This window comes from Syngnathus scovelli, chromosome 1, assembly GCF_024217435.2.
Source record: "Syngnathus scovelli strain Florida chromosome 1, RoL_Ssco_1.2, whole genome shotgun sequence".
Classification (NCBI taxonomy): Eukaryota; Metazoa; Chordata; class Actinopteri; order Syngnathiformes; family Syngnathidae; genus Syngnathus; species Syngnathus scovelli.
In genome coordinates this window covers 20,202,508-20,221,142 of record NC_090847.1, presented here as the reverse complement: position 1 = coordinate 20,221,142, position 18,635 = coordinate 20,202,508, and the positions used below count along the sequence as shown (strand labels likewise).

The following is an 18,635-nucleotide window of genomic DNA, read 5'->3' as shown; positions in this document are numbered from 1 at the left end:
GCTAATGGAGTATTCCCCGCTGGCCCAGACGCTTTACAACAGAATGTAAACAAGACCTGAAACAACAAATGGACAAATAAAGTAATCAATAATCCTTTTGATAACCAATTAATCATTGCAAGACATATCTTAATTTGCAATTGACCACATCTTCAGAATGTTGGTTTCTCAACAGTAAATATTTGCAGATTTATCCAAAGAGACTTATTTCCGTGTTGGATCAACATAAAACGTTTGGAATTTTTTTTATAATTTGGAAAAAAATGTATCAACATTTTTGCTCCTTGTTCACATGACGAACCAAACCATTAACAAAATCTGAGTTCACTTATGCTTGTGCATTTTGTGCACCGTCAGCATCGCATGTGAGGTTAGCTTTACAAAAAAGTAAAATATTTACCACAAAGCAATTTTATTAATAAAAAAATGCATGAACAAATAATTAATTTGTCTTTGAAGGCAGTCTTGGGTGACTGCAATGTATTTAAAAGGGTGGAAAACTGTGAATTTGTCACTATTTCTCCCTTAGCACTAGAAATGTCTAATCGACTGTGGTCCTTTGTGAGACTCAACTCGAGGACATAGCGAGACATTGTTTCACCGAGCAAGAGCTCTGGGAGAGTCCTTGGCTAAAGTTTTGCGGGGGCAATAGGGACGAGGGAAAGATCACTGTCCAAGAAAGGAAGCCATGGGATCGTCGGGCCGGCAGCGTTTCATGCGGAAGGCCTCGATCTCCTCCTCGGTGGGGGCCTTCACTTCCTGCAGGCTGTGATAAGGCCTCTTCCTCTCGTCCAGCTGCATCATTGCTTCCACATTCTTCACGCGCTTGTCTTCTGCTTCCAGAGCCTGCGAGGACGAAATGGGTCAGCAAAGAGTGGGAAGTGACGGGCAGTACAGCACAAGCAGGCACTTTACCATCTTCAACTTCTCTTTCTTTTTCTCTTCGTCCTCTGAATCACTGTCGTCACTGCTGATGTGCTGCTCCTTTTTGTTCTTGTTCTTGTTCCTGTTGGACTTCTTCTTTTTCTTTTTCTTCTCCTTCATCTTTTCTTGGTGCATCTGACGGTTGCGAGCAGTGACAAGAAGAAGGATAGATTAAGAATTTGGCTCTATGATATTGATTGCTGATGAAGGCAAAACTAAGTGCAGTACTTGCTTCAGACCACTAGAGGTGCTGTTGAGTTTGTCTGAACTACAACTTTGTAATGTAAAGAGATCAGTCTCTCTCTGTCGCTGGTGTCTCACATTAAGCTAGCCACAAACTAACATATGTTAGTTAATATAAGGTGCTTGCTTCCAACTGTTTCTTTATCCCTCATAATTGACATTTACTGCAAAACTGACGTGAAACAAGATCATTTTACATTTAAACACCAAAACTGAAATCAATGTTACGTTAAAATTAAAAGCCCAGCCCTACAATGCATTAGTATCTCTTACCTCCAGCAGAGTCTTGGGCTGCTCTTCCTCTTCTAGCTCATTGACACCGTCCTCAAACGGGACACACTGAGAGTTGCTCTTCAAGATTTAAAAAAAAAAAAAAGATGACGTGAGTTACAAGGTCAATGTGCACCGCAAAAAGCCTCAAAGTGCCATAAACGCTCACAATTCCAATGCCAGCATCTCCAGTGCAATAACTTTGTTTAACCATGGAGTGGCAGCACTTGTATCCCCAGAAGCCATCCTTCCAGTAGGAGCCCCAAATACACTGAGAAGCACAACAATTTGGTCAGGAGAGTCAGAAGCCATTCACAACCAGTTGAAGCACGCTCGGCCGTCCTTACGGTGTGATTGTTGATGAGTACGTCTTCCTCATACTTGGAGCGAGCGACGGCTTTCTCGAGTCCTTTTAGGACGGCGCCGTGACGGGAGTACTCCACGTAGTCCTCAGTTTGAGCCAATAGGAGCTCCCGAGGGGGTGCGTCCAAGTGCTCCTGGCCTCCATACTATTGAAAACACAAATAGTTATGCGACAACACCTTCTAAAGCCATACTCTCCAAAGTTTGAAACACGTTACGCAAGATGGGGGGGAGTCATGTATTTGCGTGACAAGCTAAATCAAACAAAAAATTGCTTTTGTGTGTTTTCTGCACCCCCGCCAAAATTATCACAGCAATCAATTTCTGTAACTCAGTTGGATGCTTGTTTACTTATTTAACTAACGCTTCTAATCCCCACCACTTTATTTTGCGCTTGTGGCCCTCTCGCAAATGTTCCATGGTGAAAACAAAGGATGCACCAATCAATACCGCTTTTATGGACTGAAAAAACAGTCGCGCTCGGAAAATACAGGCAGTGTACCTTCTCCAGAATGCTCTCCCTCTGTTGCTCTTTGAAGTCTTCCTTCTTGACCTTAAAGGAACGATGAAGCAGCTCCAACTTGGTGGGGTCAGCCTGCAGATGCACTTCCGAGCCCCTCTCGTAGGCCTCCCAGGCAAACACTAACAGGAAAAGGTGTTAAATACTTCAAGAGGTCGCAGATATGCGTGCTATGGATCAATTTAACGCTCACTGATGCAGCTTTTAATACAAATATAGCTCACGTTCTCCTGATTGTTAGCGGTTTCTTAGTGCCTTACTTTGTGTTTGAGCCATGGTGATGGTGTCACCACTATAGCGGGCAAAGTTGTCTCCAGCATATCCCACTCTGTAGGCAAAACCCAAACGGAATGTGAATGGAAATCGACTTGAAGCAATTCAAGAACACACAAACATTGTGCGGCGGCCGTTTTACTTCCAGGAACTTACTCGTCGGGGTTCATGCCAGTGCTGGAATATGGGTTCTCTCTCATTGCTCGGGTCTTTGGATCGTAGTAGGCAGAGTTTGGATCCAGGTTCCTCAAGTACTGTGGGAAACAGACATTTATATTACTGGACATATACACGCAGTACCGCACACTTTGGTCAGGCGCCTCTTACTTTAGCTGTGTCTTCCCTAATACGCAAATTCCTGACGGTGATTCGTCTCTTGGAGTCGAAATTCTGGCCGGGCATGTCGATGTCATCTGCGTATTTATCTTCATCCTCATCCTCGCTGTCATGTTCCCGTTCCTGCAGAGAAATGATACCACATGGCCAAAGTGCTTTCCATAGTTCGAGGTAAAGGACAGGGGGACAAGCCCATTCAGTGTCCAAAAAGCTCACCGATTGGTCCAGCTTCCCTGACGCCAACTCATCCTGGAGCTTGTGAGCCTTCAGTGTCCTTTTGGCCTGAGAAGTGAACATATAGGACATCATCATATAATCATTTGGATCAAGAGATTAAGTCAGAATATAATACCAGCTCATGCCTACATGTAGCACGCGACTGTGCTAAACTTGATTCACAGTCAATTGATAAGACTGCTTACCAGATCCACTTTGGCGTACTCCTCCACTATGCGCTGGTGTTCCTCAGGGTCGTAGCCATTCCAACGATCTCTCTTTCCGTCATAATCCAGTTTGAGTTGCACCTGCGAATGTTCATCTGGCGCAATGCTGGTGCCAGTAAACTTTGCCCCGACTTTTCTGGGCCGCTGAGAGAAAAAAAGTAATCAATGAAAAGGTCACAGTGCAACAATTTACACTCTTCTTCTTTGACTGATGGGCTGTTCAGTCATTTTACCTCCAAACAGTCTTTCTTCTTGTGTGTCATTGCACCACAGTTCTCACAGGCACCCTTGCGGAATTTAGTAGTAACAGTGTTCTGTTGAAAACGTTGACACGAGTTAAGTCATTTCAAAGTCCTATTTGTTCAGTGGTTTATTTCTTCTCACCTCTTGCACTCCTCTCTTGTACCATTCTCCAATGGCAGAATAATTCTCTTGAATTTCCGTCTGTGGTCTCTGATGTTTAAGTGTGGGCCTTTTGGATGGGTCAATATACCACGGCACAGAGGAAATGTACTGTGGGATATGCGGGTTGATGTCCCTAGGAAAGTAGTGAAATAAGGAACAAGTGATGAAAATCTGGAGGAAAGGACACAAGCGAGTGTGTTGTTCATCGATTGCGCCCCAGCCTTCATGCTTAAACAACCAACAAAAACTGCAATTACAAGTGTGTGCAGCACAATTGAAGATTACAAACACTGCTGATAAACTCATTACATGTGCAGATTTTACTTGAGTTTACGTACTTGCCCTCCTCGTCCACCTCAGCTGGAGCGTTTCCCAGCTTTCTCTGTTCCTCGAGTTCCTTCTTTTTCCTCCAGTCCTCCCGGGTCATCTTCTTGGGCTCATCCAGGTCCACAACACCCTCGACACCGGCCTTTCCGTCGTCCTGTTCAGCCATGACTCAACCTGCAACACGGATGAGCCTTTAAAAACATTCAGAAGCGGAGCCGAGATGTCTGCACATTGCAGTCCAAATAACGCGTAAATACGTTTGTTCATAGCTGTGTCGCAGTTCAATGACGTTGCCGGAATATTTGATATCTCTTTCACGTTTGAAAATCAAATTGATTACCTTGGCTTTATCCAGTAATTATATCAGAATTAGATTCGTCTTTCCAAAATCCTAACACAAATGCAGTATTAGTTTACAATGTTCGCCATTTTGCGCCGAGGAAATTACGTCACAGCTTCTTAATCTGTGGTGTCCAAATGTAGCAAAATGTGAAAGAGTGACACCTATCGGAGGTGAATTTACCTAAATAGGTAGTGGATCGCTTGTGTGTAGAATTTTGAATATGTTTCCCCATTTGCCCAAATGTGAATAGAATTAGAAACTGTCTCGATATAAAACTCATGTATGGCCTTGGTCATCAATCTATTTATTATGAGTGTAAACTGAAAAGTATTTAGATTTTTTTTACTTATAAAATATGCTTGTCTCAGGCTTCAGTGACTACAGTGTGTTTATTTTTGCATTTGGGTCAAAACATAACATAGAAACAATGGCGCAAGAGCATTCCAATGACCACTCTTGGTTTTTTTTCTTTTCTTCACTAAGACATTGTCAAAGACAGTGACAACAAAATGCCCTTGTGATTACAGTTTTGTCAAATTAAAATTTAAAAAAAATCTTGTTTTTTTTATTTTCAAAAAAATATGTCCTTAAAAAAGTCAGATGTAAACAATGTATAATAGAGTGCACAACTGGAGCCAAATGCACCAGACAAACAAACAAATATCAACAGAAGTAAAAGAAACTGAGTGAACATGCCCGTTGGGTCTTAGCACCAAAACGCATCCCATCTCTTAGTGTAGCTGTCTGGGATAACAAGGCAATATTGTACCAGGGAGAAGGGAATGTTGCAGTTGTTTACAGTAGGTGACTTTAAGGGTCACTTGTCATTCATGGTCTTCCCATCTTCCCTAGTCATCGTCCTCGACGTCTTCATCGCCAGCTTCTTCTTCAACGTAATCACCCCAACTGCCATAAAAGTTGGGCTCCTCCTCCTCCTCAAGGGTGCCTCCTCTGTACAGTGGTTCATCTTCCACTAACTCTATCGCTCCCATGTCATCATCTGCTTCTTCATCCTCCTCCTCCTCCTCCTCCTCCTCAAGATCATCGTCGTCGTCATCATCATCGTCATCATCATCATCATTGTCGTCGTCCAGGTCTACCTCGACACTACACACCTCTCCTTCCTCAATTTCACCATCATCGCTCTGACCCTTGGAGGACGTCGGGCTGGAGAATGCTTTTTCTTCAAGCTCGTCTGTGAGGCAAGACCCGCTCGAGGGGATGAAGCTTGAGGTAGACGTCTTTGTGTTTATGTACAGACGAGGAGGAAGAGGAGGAAGAGGATTGAGAGTGGCCGGGCCAGCCCGACCGCCGTGCCAGGTGGCAGGGGAAGAATCTTCAGATCCCGATGCTTCACAGGAAGCAGGTGGCACAGCAAAAGGGTTCAAGGCAGCCGCGTTGGGCACGTATTCGCGGATCTCGCCTGGTTCCAGAGGGTCGGGCCCACAGGGGTCGTGGTCACTGCAAGACAGCTTGCCGTCCAGCTTGGAGATGAAGAGCATGCCATCGAGATGTGCTTTGCAGAATGAGCTGGGGCACATCTCACAAAAAGAAGCTGCCTCTATACCGCAGATGTCACACTGGTGCCACGGACACTCCCATCGCCCTGGAAATTGTAGTGTGGTCATTTATACTTTATTTAGTAATTCAATAGTCGAATATCTACATGGAACGATATTTTGGTTTGTATTGTGGGCTGAAAATATAGGGTAAAGAATGGGCGAGTACCGATCCAGATAGCAAATTAGTTATACTAAAGCCCCCCCTCCAAAGAAACTTGCCTTTATTTTAAGGTAAGCCAAACTATTAGACCAAAACATGTACAATAAATCTGATATTGTTTATCGTTATACGGGTTAATTAATTATTTGTGTGGAGGACGGAAAATATACACGTTAAATGCATATATTGCACAATTGTCTTTAGTGGTTTTATACTTTTTGACAATACAGGGCTATTTTTATTTCTCAAACCCTGGTTGATGTGATCAGGTTTGAATAGCAGGAATAGTTAACGACAGCCAACCCGTTTGACGGGGTAAGAAGACCCTACTTGCCTGCAGGTCTTTTGGCCAGGTTGAGGCAATCAGCGTGGTAGACCTTCGGGCAACCGGGCTTCTTACAAGACACGATCTGGCCCCCGTCACCACAGCTGAAACATTCATCCTCCCTCTCTTTGGTCACCTCTTGCTTGGTCTTCTTCTTCATGCCCCCTCGCCTCTTCCCTTCCTTAATTTTTTCAGCTGGTGGCTGGTTCTGAACAAGATAGCAGAAAGCAATATCAGGTCATTGATCATGGACCTTGATGTGACATAGGGCTGTGGATCTTTTTCTATTGACACAAATGTTCAATTTTAGTTTATTTTCTTTGTTTTCATGAACTATAATAACCTTGGTGTAGAGACATGATGGTTTGTGGAACACGATTTTATAGTGAAGTCTTCCTTCAAGAGAGGAGTAAAGATGGCAAAAATAGTGTTGCAGTGTTAAGTTTGCAGCTGCGTGTTCCTAAATCAAGGACAAGTGTTATCAGAGAATTGGAATTTTTACCTTGGGTCGAACGCCAAGGAAGCCGCTGCAGTTGGGTGCTCCGCATTTACAAGCGGTTTTGCCATTGCCAAGACACTCGAGGTTGTAGTTAAAAGTCAGCTCCACACCTAAAAGGCATACCTTCTATCAGTACAGTATCGTGGAAACTACAACAATGCAACGCAAACCTTTTGGGATGTCTTGCAGAGCAAAAAGTCCCACGCGGGTATCGCCATTCACAGTCCATTTCTGAGTTTCGCAATTTGGCTGGCAGCTGTGATTCATGAAGCGAGCCTGGTTTCCTTTGGGTCCTGCGTCGATGATTCGATCCTGGAATTAAAAGAACAATTGAGCAATATCACACAAGAGGGATTCATGTTGTACACTTTGCAACTCTGTTGAAACAGATTCAATTACTGGTGCGGTTATTGTTTTTTTTTTTGTTTTTGTTTTTTTTTTAATAAAAAGCTGATGCTTTCAAATGTCTTGTTTTAATTAAACGATAAAGCTAATGAGTCTGTCTTCATGAATGAAAAAATATTTGGACAGAGATTCTAAGTGATTACTCCATCATTAAAATAGTCATCAATTGATTTGATAATCCATTCATTCGAACAACTCTAAACTGAGAAAATAGTCTTTTTTTTTTTCTTCTTCAGAACTTTACCTTGTCTAGTGTCAGCATGTAGAAGTTAAAGATGCCTTTTTCCTGAGCATATTTGATTCGGGCCCGACATTCTTCTTCATCTATCACCTCCCCCACGTATTCACTCACAAAAGCTCCCTGTGAAGAGTCACAACAGCATATTGGCGGCAAGCGTGCCCAGAACAAACATCAACTTGTGAGCTGTGGCATGACATTTAGACCCACCTTCTTAATGTCAGACACGCTGCGTAAACCCCAGCCACGCGACAGTGTCCGAAATATCTCAACAGTGGTGTACTGGCGTTTTGTGAAGGACTGGTTCTGACATCGCTCGGCTGCAGCGCAAACTTGAGGATGGCACTCATACAACAGCATACGGTTAATGCACTCGGAATCCACGCCGCACGGGTTCTCGTCTGACGCCTTGCAGTTGCAGCGCGGGATCTCCGATAGGTCAGCCGTGATGATCTGCACCTTCCCAATTGGCTTGTTGACCTAAGAAGATTCAATAACATTTAATAAAAATTCTTGAATCTTTAAGATTTCACTTTCATTTCAAGAGTTCATTTGCGATGAACTGCTGGCGAGAAAAAAAACACGCATTGAGAAAAAGCACCTTAATATGTTTGTATGGCGGCGGTTTCTTATGAATCTTTCTGTCCTCCTGCAGTTGCCTCATTTCCTTTTCAGCCTGAAGTTCTTTGAATCGCTCTGCTGCTTCAATCAGGGCTGCAAACAAAGAAACCATTTTAAATAAAAAGTACAAGACGAATATTCAAAATGCACAGTGGCCCATCTTACCCTTTTTGTACACGGCGTCTGCCCCCTTGCCCATTTTCTCAATGTTTTGGGTGTCACCCTCCATGTAAGGGAACACGCGGGCTTGATAGGTCCATACAAAATCCTTGGAGCCAAAAAACTGCACCGGGAACTCCCCGACCTCGTGTTTCATCCTCAAGATATTATTTGGGACATCTTTGGCCAGACACACTTCAGCAGGCCACCACCTACAGAGTTAGATATACATTCATACATTCGAATCAGTTTAAGATAATTAAGCTTTTACGAGTACACTGTCAGATACATATTACATAATTCGTTGCCCTACAGCTCATTCAAACTTGGTCGAGATGGAGTGAGCCGATTTTCCAAACTGATGCATAAACGCCTGTCTATGTATATAACGTTTGAAAACTTGCATCCAAATACAGAACCTTACCTGAAGCGCCCCCATTTGACCCAGAGTATGTCCTTGATCCGTGGCCTCTTTCCCGCCTTGCAATCATTACAGAACCAGCTGCCTTGAGGCATCTCCATATTGAGACATTCCTGATGAAAAGCAGCAGGACAGGCTTCACAGCAAAGCAGGCTGCCTCCTGCAAAATTATAGCAAAAGCATTCAAAGCACTGAAGGGCTGTTGCATTTTTTTTTTTTTTTTTAAATCACGACTGCTTTTGATGACTTTGGTCTTTTCGCTTATATATTTGAGGAATATTAAAAGACCAACTGCAGGGACATATCCCGCTGGGCAAATCTAAGTCAATCCATAAACACTAGAGGAGACTTCAAAAATGAAATTACCTTCCGAGCACACAAAGCACCAGCTAACATTGATGTGCTCATGGTTCTTGCAGCCTTTTCGAGGAGTGAAGTGGTTTGGACAGAGAAAGCCGTTGTTGGCCAGCACCACGCTGCCGGCTGCCATGCAGTTGTCATTCGCGTGATAAGCCACGGGGCAGCGCACGCAGCGAGCCAAACGTCCTGCGCAGTGAGAACAAAAGCCACACTTACATGAATGGATTTTTCATCTGATTAAGGTTGGCTGGCTCCAACAACATTCATTTTATTTAACTACAAAACTCATTGCAGCTATTTCTTTTAACAATTTCCCATACTAATTCAAAATACTAATATTTCACGGATGTCTGTTTAAACTAAATTATTATACCTGCACACAGTCACGTTTTATTATTGCAAGTTATAGTCCCTCACAAAACCTCCCATGGAAAGTTTGCAACCGATAGTACCGATTAATGAAATTGTCTAGTCGACACAATATCTTACCTTTGGAGCTGCAAGCATTGAGAGGATCGGCGATGTGGCATGTCAGACAAACGTGTAAGGGGCAGCGGAAGCTTTTGTTATGTCGCTGCGTGGCCGAGAAGGCCATGATGCAGTCGGTGTGATAGAACTTTCCACACAGTGGGATTATGCATCGCTTCACGCCATTGCCAGACTTCTTACACACAAAGCACGTATGAATGCCTGAATAGCAGCAAAGGAACAATTTGAATTTAGTTCATTGATGGCAACACAAACCATCGTAGACGGCAGTGTCACTCACCGGAGGTGCATTGCTGGCAATGAAATTTTCCTTTGGGTGGCGCCGACAAACCAATACACTGAGGGTGAAAGGCTCCATAACAGTGGCCGTCACAAACCAGGACGTCTCCTGTTCTCTCACAAATCTACACCCAAACATCATAAAACCACAATTCTGTTTCTGAAGCCTAACACATTGTGAGGTGAACTGGGGTTCTTTGTTAACACAGTTTTCCATCTCACCTGGCAGATGTTCTCCTTAAAGGAAGTAGCACCTATTTTCACTTTAACATCCATTTGAGAAGATGGGCTGTCCAACAAATTGGCATCAAGCACCTGCAAAAATCAAGAAAGAACATTCGTCTTTGCTACATAACTCTCTAACTGAAACTGAGGAAAGGCCATATGTGATCACCTCAGATTTGGGAGTGTCAGAATCTGTGTTATGTTTCTCTTCCATGCTGCAGGGCATCAACATGGCCTTTTGCTCAGGGGACTTGGTCGGAGTGACAAACTTGACATCCTCAGCCTCAAAGGGGGGAGTGGTAGCAACAGGGATGGAAGATGTGCTGGGATTAGATTTCTCTTTCTTTACTGGTGTGAGCTGGAAATAATTTTTAAAAAATTAATTTATCATCACAACAATTTTGGTAGTTGTTGAGCCGAACACTGACCATATGTTCCTTATGTTTGAGCTTCTGAGGTATCACAGTTTGCTTAACCAACACTTTTACTTCAGGGATAAGGTTTGGAGGATATTTTAGCTCCTGTGTGAAAATAGAGCAACATTTAAAAAGGATCGCACAATCAGAACAGAAATTCAAAGAATGGTCCTGGCCATAAAAAAATTAATATATTCAATATTATCCTCTATGTATGACACGACTTGTTCAAGAGTTAGGCTTTTCGGCTAACAAAACAAATGTACACAAACAAAATACATACAGCACTTGGGATTGAATGTCTGGATTCTTAACAGACATAAAAATACATCTCTGGGAATGAAAGAGTTAAAAGTGATCAATCTCAACAGCAGAATTCTGAGACAAAAAAAATGTCCAGTCCAGTAGTGGCTTAGTAGTAGCTACTTACCTCTTTCTTTGGAAGGGCTGAAAATTCATCAATGTTACAATCCAAAACCTTATGTGACAGCTTCCGAGGCCTTTTTCTTTCCGCTGTGGGATCTGTAACCAGAAGCAAAATGATCATCATCATCATGTAATATCCAGGAAGGACACATGGGATTGTTCAGACATTAAAATACCAGATTTTAGAGGGAGAACATCATCTTCTGTGACCATGCCTTGAGAGGGCTGAGTTGGTGCTGGGGAGGTGGGGGGCAGTTCACAGGGGGATAGATCCTGAGAGTGACTATGTGCCTCTGAAACCAGAGCCGTAGGGGGCGCTACGGAGACCGACGGTGAGCCAAGTGTTTCCGATGGTATGCTGAGATCCAGGAGCGGCGACACAGCTTCACTGGTATCACTAAGAGTCTGAGAGGTACACATAGCATCAAGACCAAGATGCTCTTTGATATTTATCTACCTCAAGCACACAGAGAAAACAAGATCAAATCCTTGGAAATGCGACCATTGCAAGCTTTTTGTGCGATTTATGGAAGTGATTGTCAAGTTAAATCTACTACAAAGAGTGTCGCAGAAGAGAGACTTTAGAAGTAGAAGCAGTGACAAAATGCACATGCACACACAATACACCCACTACAATTTGTCTTTACGGGCTCCATAAAATGATGTGGCGGGCCTTATCTGCCCCCCGGGCCTTGAGTTTGACACCAGTGCTTTAGGCTGTAGAGCTGGAATCTTCTAAGCAGAGCAGCAACTGCTGTTTTACGGTTTAGAATCAGTTTCTCTCTTTTTCAGGCAGATTTACAAATCAATCCATTGATAGTTATGGAAAATACCTTCAGAATAAGAATGAATGCACCTGAGGAAGGTGAGTAAGTTAATTGTGATGTACTGTATGCAAGTGCAATGAGCATATTACCGTATCGGCTGGGTCTAAGATGTGTTTCGTGTATTTCCTTTTTGGGGCGAATATTTGTTCATATTCCTCTATAGACTCCAGGAGTCTTTTAGTTGGTTTCCGGAGACGTTTGTTTTCTGAATGACCTGCGTGAACACACAAAAAGCCTCTTGGAGTCATTTTGAACAAACCAAGCAGTTCCGACCGACGGGGCTCGTCTTACGGGCTGCGCTGCTTTCCTCGGAGAACGAGTTATTGTCTGACAAGCTGTCATCTGGAGATGCTCTCGTTGGGTAAGAGCCGTTGGTCTCGCTCTCCTCGACCATTTGCCAGCGCTTTTTTGGGGCAATGGGAGATTCACAACGCTTGTCGAGGTAGTTGGCAGCAGGTTCATAGGGAATAGGATGATCAGATTGGGCTAAATCGCCGTGGCCAGTGACAAATTCCCTGCCGAAAGCCAAATCGGCCATGTTGGAGGAAAGGCCAGGTAAGGAAGGTTTCAGTTTGGCTGGAAGTCGCTGTTTTCGCCGTTGTTTGTCAGAGTGCTCAATCAAACAGTGGTTGGGGTCTGCTGACATGATAGCTTTAGTCCTCCACTTGGTTTTCACTCTTGAGAACGTTCTCGATGGTTCAACCTCTGTTTGAATTTCTTGAGACCCCCTCAATGGATCGCCCAAGGATGAAGAAGGAATGACTAAGGGCTCCTCCTTGATCAGCAGCGGTGACGGTGGGATAAGCAGAGGCTTCCCCTCCTTGGCTCTCGTGTCATGAATGTCTTTGAGGAGCATGAGGAAGGTACTGAATTTATAATTAGAATCAGGCCGAAACGTGGCCACCTGGGAGTCGCTATTCTCGCCAACAAGGGACTTAAACGTGACTTCCTTCACATCCAGGAAAGCATCCATGGGACACAGTGATGAAGAGGGGCAGTGGGAGGAAGATGATGAGCTAACAGGACTAACATTCTCCGTCTTGATTTGAACAGGATCCGCAAAGGAATCCCTTTGGTCCACACGAGGAGAATTTATGAAGGTGCCAACACTGTTTGTTTTCTTGGCAGGCTTCCTCGCACGCTTCTTCGGAGTGCTGTGATCTACGCAGGATGATGCATCGGTGATTGATTCCCAACAAGGAGACGTTTCAGTTTTTAAAGGAACATTATCACTAGATTCATCCGGACGATAATCATCAGAGTGGGCCGAGATTTGGCTTGCGGCCATCGGACTGTGAGAACTTTCCTCATTGTCCCTTAATCTCCGATTGGTACAGTCCAAAAAGTCCAAAAAGGTGCTGGCAGAATGATGTGAATCAGCAGAATGCTGGACTGTTTCAGTGAAAACTGTTTTTACTTGTGTCAAGGGCTTTTCTAGTTCACGTACCGGAGACGTTGCTAACTGTTCGGAACAATGTAATATAGGAAGTGTTTGCAGATCCACATATAGTGAGTCTTCTGGTTCTTTTTTCAGTGCCTGGCTCGTTGCACGAAGGTCTGGTGTGTCAGTGGTGACCGATGATCCTGCCGAACCACTGATAATGTGCCCAAATATGTCTGACAGACATTTCTTTTTCTTTTTGTAAGTTTTGCTGTGATTGGACAGAGATCCTGCTGGGTTTTTGATTACGTGTTGCTCGATGCTCCCGGTAACAGGATCAGGCGATGCGAGTTGACGAGCATCTTCATAAAAAGAGGGGGTCTCCTGATTGGGGATGTGTTGGACAGACTCCTCTCCGTTGAGAGACGCTGCGGGCAAACACTTGGCATTCTGTTGTCGCGCAGAGAGCATATGTTCAGCTTCCCTTACACTGACCGCCCATGCAGACTGCAAACTTTTGGGTACCTGCAGAAAAAAGAAGCAACGTTTGATAGCGACTCATGATGAAAATTGCCACACAAAAAAAGAAAAACAGGAAAGGGAAAGAGACACAAGATTTGTTTTCTTTTTCCCAAATATGCAGCTTGGTTATATTGAATTCCCATATTTGTTGTTACACATTCATCCGAGTCATGTGTGTAATTTACCGTGTACTTGTAATCTTTCTCCTTTTGCTTCCCTCTAGGTCTGAGCATGGGCAGATCATCAAACTGATAGCCGCCTTTGAAAGGAAAAATGGCGTTCCCCGGGACCCAGGCGCACTCGACCATCTCGCCAATCGTCTTCAGGAAGTACAAGCGACAGGGGCGCGGACTGGGCACTTGAACATAACAAATCAAACGACGATCACGTTAAAGATTATCGTCAGGTCAATTGCGGTCGGCTAGTGTGACGGAAAGCTTACGTTTCATCTTGGTGTGGAGGCCCAACTGAGGGTCGCAGAGAACTCGGCAGGGCCACCAGGGCCGCCTGTTGAACTTTGCCCACACCAACTCGCCTTCCACATGTTGCACTGATGGAGGAGGCCTCGTTTTTGGACTCTTGGACTGAGAGAGAGAGAGAGAGAGAGAGAGAGAGAGAGAATAAAACCTTTTCAAATATAATTATCTAACTTGTCGATTGTCCGGAACACGTTTAAAGGGAAATCTCATACTTTGTCTTTTAGGTTTGCAATATATCTTTTGTAAATCCAGTTTGAGAACTTTTCGTACACATAGCTGAATGCTCTTTTTAGTCTTTAGGCTTCCATATTCATACAAGCTTATTTCTATCTAGATCACTATAGTTTTTAGAAAGAGTTTGCATGCTGTGTTTACCTGCTATTGCTTTGGATTGATGTTGCTAATTCATCACAAAGGTGCAGAGTTGAACAAGCTTATGTAGTGGATATGCTTGTGCATGAGGAGTAGAGTTAACTGCCCCCGCACACAGTGAAGACGTTAGCAAAAATAGACCACGTAAGTTGGGAGGCCTGATTAAATTAGAAGGGTCAGAGGCCAAGAACCACTGAGAGGCCTGCACTGATGCCAAAACGGACAGCGGCACAATTGGCACAGAGTACCATTGTCTGAGTTGCCTGGACTTGGTCTTAGTTTTTCCAGCTAAGACAGTTTCCTCAAACTAATGAGATCCAAAATTAGATGTATCCATGAGGTGACCAAAATATGTTCAATAATATGATGGAGTGCAGTTTCACACCACTGTAAATTAAAGCGACTATGTTACTTCTATGTCTGAAAACTAAACAGTCAGTATTAGTTATGATTCTGTGTTGAGGTTTAAACGGGATGGGCCCCATTAGCTTGGGATAAAAATGCAGTTAAAACTTTTTCCATCCACACATTTCCTGCTCAAGCTCAGAGAGAATATTGACAAATTAGCTGTCAATCACAGAACTGACAAAAAGGCAAACAACCAGACAACTGTCATAATTCGAGACCCACAATGCCACCTACCAATATATTTTTGAAATACTTGGAATTTGTATAAGACGACAACCCCAATGTACTGCTCAGTTTCAATTTAAAACTGATTCTTCTTTTGGCAGCCTATACATTTCAAGTGACACATATGGCTGCTTACACTGACAGGACAAATAAAATGACCTGCATGCATAGAAGGCCAAATTGCATTGACCACAAATATTAAGGTTTTTAAAATAAAAAAAAGGTTTAGTTGGCCAGGGCTGACTCCTGCCCTCAAAGTTTTAAATATGGCTAACCTCCATATTACTCCACTGTCTGCAATCACTTTACTATGTAAACATTTGACATACACCTAATGTGGCATTGACAATCTCTACTTCTCTACTAAATCAAACTCCTTTTTGCTTATCACGTGTGTCAATTGAGCCGTACAGACTTAGAGACAGAGTGCCTGAAAAATATCTGGAGTTGTACAATCCAAAAACACTGAGACAAAGCTGTGGTTTTCCTGATGTGCCAAACAAAGAATCTGCAGCGTTTGCAACTCACATCAGAGTTGCCGCCGGATGGTGAAATTAGCCTAGGCTCAGTAGCGGCAAGTTCCCCATCACTTTCCAGTTCCTCGTCCACGCTCCACCCGTCCCTCATGGTGATGTCTGGCAGTGCGCTGGGGCTCAGCATGGGGTTGAGTTCCGAGATAGTTTTCGACATCAGGTTAAAAACAGTAGGTTTGTATGTCCTCTGCTCTGAGCCTGAAATGTTTGAGGCTGGAGAGCCGGTAACAGCGTGCTCCCAAGTCTGGTGATAAGGGTTGAAGGCCTCGTTCCGTTTGTACACAACGTGATCGTGGTGTTTCTGCTTTGTGTCACTGCTGTCAAACAATGAAGTGCCAAAATGCAGGTAGCCGTTTGAGATGGGAGAACAACAGTCTTGGCTGTCCGGACTGTGAGGAGGGAAGCCATTCCTGTTGAAGGCTGGCAGAGATTCAAATGATGTGTTGCACGGCGAGGGAGGCAAAAGGACAGACGCTGGCTCAAACTCCTCATCGTTCCCGACTGGGCTTGAAGGGTGCAGGCGGTTCCTCGCATGGAGGTCAACCTTCTTGACCACAGCGCTGAAGTCATGCAGCGGGCCGTAACAGTTGGACGCTGACGGCTGCTCCGACCCGCGCTTCGCCATGCCGCACTGGCTTCTATAGGAGGCGTCCAAGAAGCCATTGCGGGGCCTCGGCTCCGGCTGGCTGCTGGAGCCAAACGCTGAGCGGAAAGCCGATCTGTATGACTGACTCATGTTGTCATGGCTCGCCCCTGTCAAGGAAAGGAAAGATGCTGAGAAACAGTAAAAGCAGTAAGAGTAAAATCACCTGAATTATTATGCTAGAAAAATATCAACAATGGCATTAATTATGGTTATGGCTGCATCCGAAGAACCTGGTAAAAGCTGTTTCATTTCAATTGTATCCCCCTCGCCTATAGTAGTGGTATATTTGATTCAGAACCTTAATTGCACCGTAAATGTGTAATTTTAGAGCCTAAGCATGTGTGTAGCATGCGAAGCAAAATCAGTCCTGATACATTACTTAATAAGTTCCCATTTTGGGGTTTATTTTTGAGAAATGTGCATAATGTAATACAAAATCACACCAAGTATCGGATTGGATCATGTATGGATCATCAGGGACTTGGGGGTGCTGATACTTAATTTTTAAATATCAAAAGTCGTAGTGGTTTCTGTACACAGTATCGGTAAGTAATCAAAGAGTGAGCACTCATACAGCTATCGCCTGGAACAGTAGCATCAAATATCCTTACCCCAAAGCATTCATGTGAGTTTGATTCAAATTGTACACAAGTATAAATGGTTACTGAGCTATTTGTGCCCTGCGATTGGTTGGCGACCAGTTTAGGGGTGTACCCCGCCTCCTGTCCAAAATCATCGAGTATAGGTTCCACTCACACATGTGCCACCCTAATAAGGAAGAGCAGTATGGGGAAAAAGTACTGAAATTTATAGTTAAGTAATAATTCATGTGTTTACCCATAGCTGCCAGAGGACTTCCTATTGAATTGGAAAGTATGATTTTGAGAAAACTTGTCATTGCATGGCTTCTACACAGGAGGTGGGTCATAACAAAACCTAACTTGAGCGTGACAAATTTCATTCATAAAAATCCAGCACAACAAAGCTACTTGGACTGACTGCTGGGGGCCATTGCTATGGCGGAGGAGTCAATGGAGGAGGCTGTGCAGGAAGAGGAGGTGGTGACACTGAACCAGCACACAAACACATACACAGGAAGACAGACAAGGCAAGCTACAAACAAGCCAGAAAAATCAAGCACGCGTGGAAGGCGAGAAAAACTCACCATGTGCTGGTCGGTCACTGTGAAACCAACAGCGGACGCGTGATTATGAGGCAAAAAGCAAGTGTTAATGCGCAGATGTGCACAATCCCAGCAGCGGCTCCTCGAGTAGGCCGAGGCAAGGCGCTCATTCTCTGCGCCGGCCCTCTTCGCGAACTGCCACTGGAGAAACACAAAGTAGCACTTCTGAGAAACACAAAGCGAGCTCCATAACGACCGGCTCGTCTCAGCGAGTCAACGGCGGTCCCCCCTCTGGCACTCCTGCTAGCTTATTGACTACATGATCGCGCCTGGTTGGCCTCCGGTTTGTGTTAAAACAAGCCCAGAGAGCGAGCGAGTGTGTTGGTGAGCTTCAGCCAATCGGCACGGCCACCCAACCCCCCAGTCAGTCAGTCAGTCAGTCTGCCTGCCTGCCTGCTTGCAGCACAGGCCGTGACACCCAATTCTCCTGAAGCGCGCCCGCCCGCATACGGTTGTCTCGCGCACGCGCAACAAGGTTAACTATTCAGACAAAATCCGCACGAGTCAATAAATTCTCGAATGGCCATTTAACTCAACGCATGTTCGCACAGCGGAGGGCCCCGTGCGAGTGGAATACAGTACAATAGTGCAAACAGCGGCGGCCATGTTGCTGGCTCTACCCATCGGCAAAAGGAGCGAGGCCGCTTGGGCAAAAAAAAGCGACAACGAAACGACAGTAAACACTCACAAATTAAAAATGTTTAGACCGATAAAGATGTTCGCCTTTCAGTTTGTCTTCACGCACCGGCCGGTGGACGACGCTTCCAACTATGAAGTACAAAAGGCTGCGGGCCACAGGATAAAACAAAAGACAGCCTCGGCCGCTGTTCACGGAGTGTTGGCAGCAAATGTACTTACCTCGTATTACAATTGAGGTTTTACACCCTAAAGCGGGCAATTTTGGTCAAGTTTTAGTTGAAATACCATCTGGGAACACAAGAACTTGTTCACTCTCCTCGCTGCAGCACCGTTTAAAAACACGCTGTGTCACCCTTTATTAAATTCCTTTTCACCTCAAGACAAGCGA

General features: G+C 44.3%; 2 protein-coding genes across 3 annotated transcripts; both read right to left on the bottom strand.

Annotated features, from left to right (window-relative positions):
- Nucleotides 1–395: 395 nt before the first annotated feature.
- Nucleotides 396–4,601, bottom strand: slu7 (SLU7 homolog, splicing factor). The gene is made up of 15 exons (XM_049742567.2): nt 4,445–4,601; nt 4,116–4,278; nt 3,757–3,910; nt 3,606–3,686; nt 3,352–3,516; nt 3,146–3,211; nt 2,921–3,052; nt 2,750–2,847; nt 2,581–2,648; nt 2,303–2,442; nt 1,785–1,946; nt 1,607–1,708; nt 1,441–1,518; nt 916–1,059; nt 396–846 (listed from the first exon to the last, which is right to left on the bottom strand). Exons 2-15 carry the CDS (start codon nt 4,268–4,270, stop codon nt 667–669), a joined length of 1,725 nt encoding a protein of 574 aa, XP_049598524.1. The 5' UTR covers nt 4,271–4,278; nt 4,445–4,601; the 3' UTR covers nt 396–666.
- Nucleotides 4,602–4,817: 216 nt separating this feature from the next.
- Nucleotides 4,818–18,632, bottom strand: nsd1a (nuclear receptor binding SET domain protein 1a). Of its 2 annotated transcripts, none has more exons than XM_049742448.1 (24): nt 18,467–18,632; nt 17,591–17,749; nt 15,775–16,532; nt 14,205–14,346; nt 13,948–14,120; nt 12,151–13,765; nt 11,949–12,073; nt 11,209–11,437; nt 11,037–11,128; nt 10,619–10,711; nt 10,360–10,548; nt 10,188–10,280; nt 9,967–10,090; nt 9,687–9,887; nt 9,204–9,383; nt 8,841–8,997; nt 8,423–8,628; nt 8,238–8,350; nt 7,847–8,116; nt 7,643–7,759; nt 7,164–7,305; nt 6,997–7,103; nt 6,504–6,702; nt 4,818–6,053 (listed from the first exon to the last, which is right to left on the bottom strand). In XM_049742448.1, the coding sequence occupies exons 3-24, from the start codon at nt 16,513–16,515 to the stop codon at nt 5,296–5,298; spliced, it is 6,066 nt and encodes a 2,021-aa protein (XP_049598405.1). In that variant the 5' UTR covers nt 16,516–16,532; nt 17,591–17,749; nt 18,467–18,632; the 3' UTR covers nt 4,818–5,295. The 2 variants fall into 2 exon arrangements, with proteins under 2 accessions (XP_049598405.1, XP_049598415.1); XM_049742458.2 differs by lacking the exon at nt 18,467–18,632 and adding an exon at nt 18,297–18,424.
- Nucleotides 18,633–18,635: the final 3 nt, after the last annotated feature.

Excerpts from the sequence above, each read along its gene's own strand:
- slu7 (XM_049742567.2), bottom strand. The coding sequence starts at position 4,270 with ATGGCTGAACAGGACGACGGAAAGGCCGGTGTCGAGGGTGTTGTGGAC. Across the intron at positions 2,443-2,580 it reads CACCATGGCTCAAACACAAA|TGTTTGCCTGGGAGGCCTAC; the intron begins GTAAGGCACTAA and ends TTTTCCTGTTAG. Across the intron at positions 1,060-1,440 it reads AGCCCAAGACTCTGCTGGAG|ATGCACCAAGAAAAGATGAA; the intron begins GTAAGAGATACT and ends CGCAACCGTCAG.
- nsd1a (XM_049742448.1), bottom strand. The coding sequence starts at position 16,515 with ATGAGTCAGTCATACAGATCGGCTTTCCGCTCAGCGTTTGGCTCCAGC. Across the intron at positions 13,766-13,947 it reads AGAAAGATTACAAGTACACG|GTACCCAAAAGTTTGCAGTC; the intron begins GTAAATTACACA and ends TTTTTTCTGCAG. Across the intron at positions 7,104-7,163 it reads TCTGCAAGACATCCCAAAAG|GTGTGGAGCTGACTTTTAAC; the intron begins GTTTGCGTTGCA and ends TATGCCTTTTAG.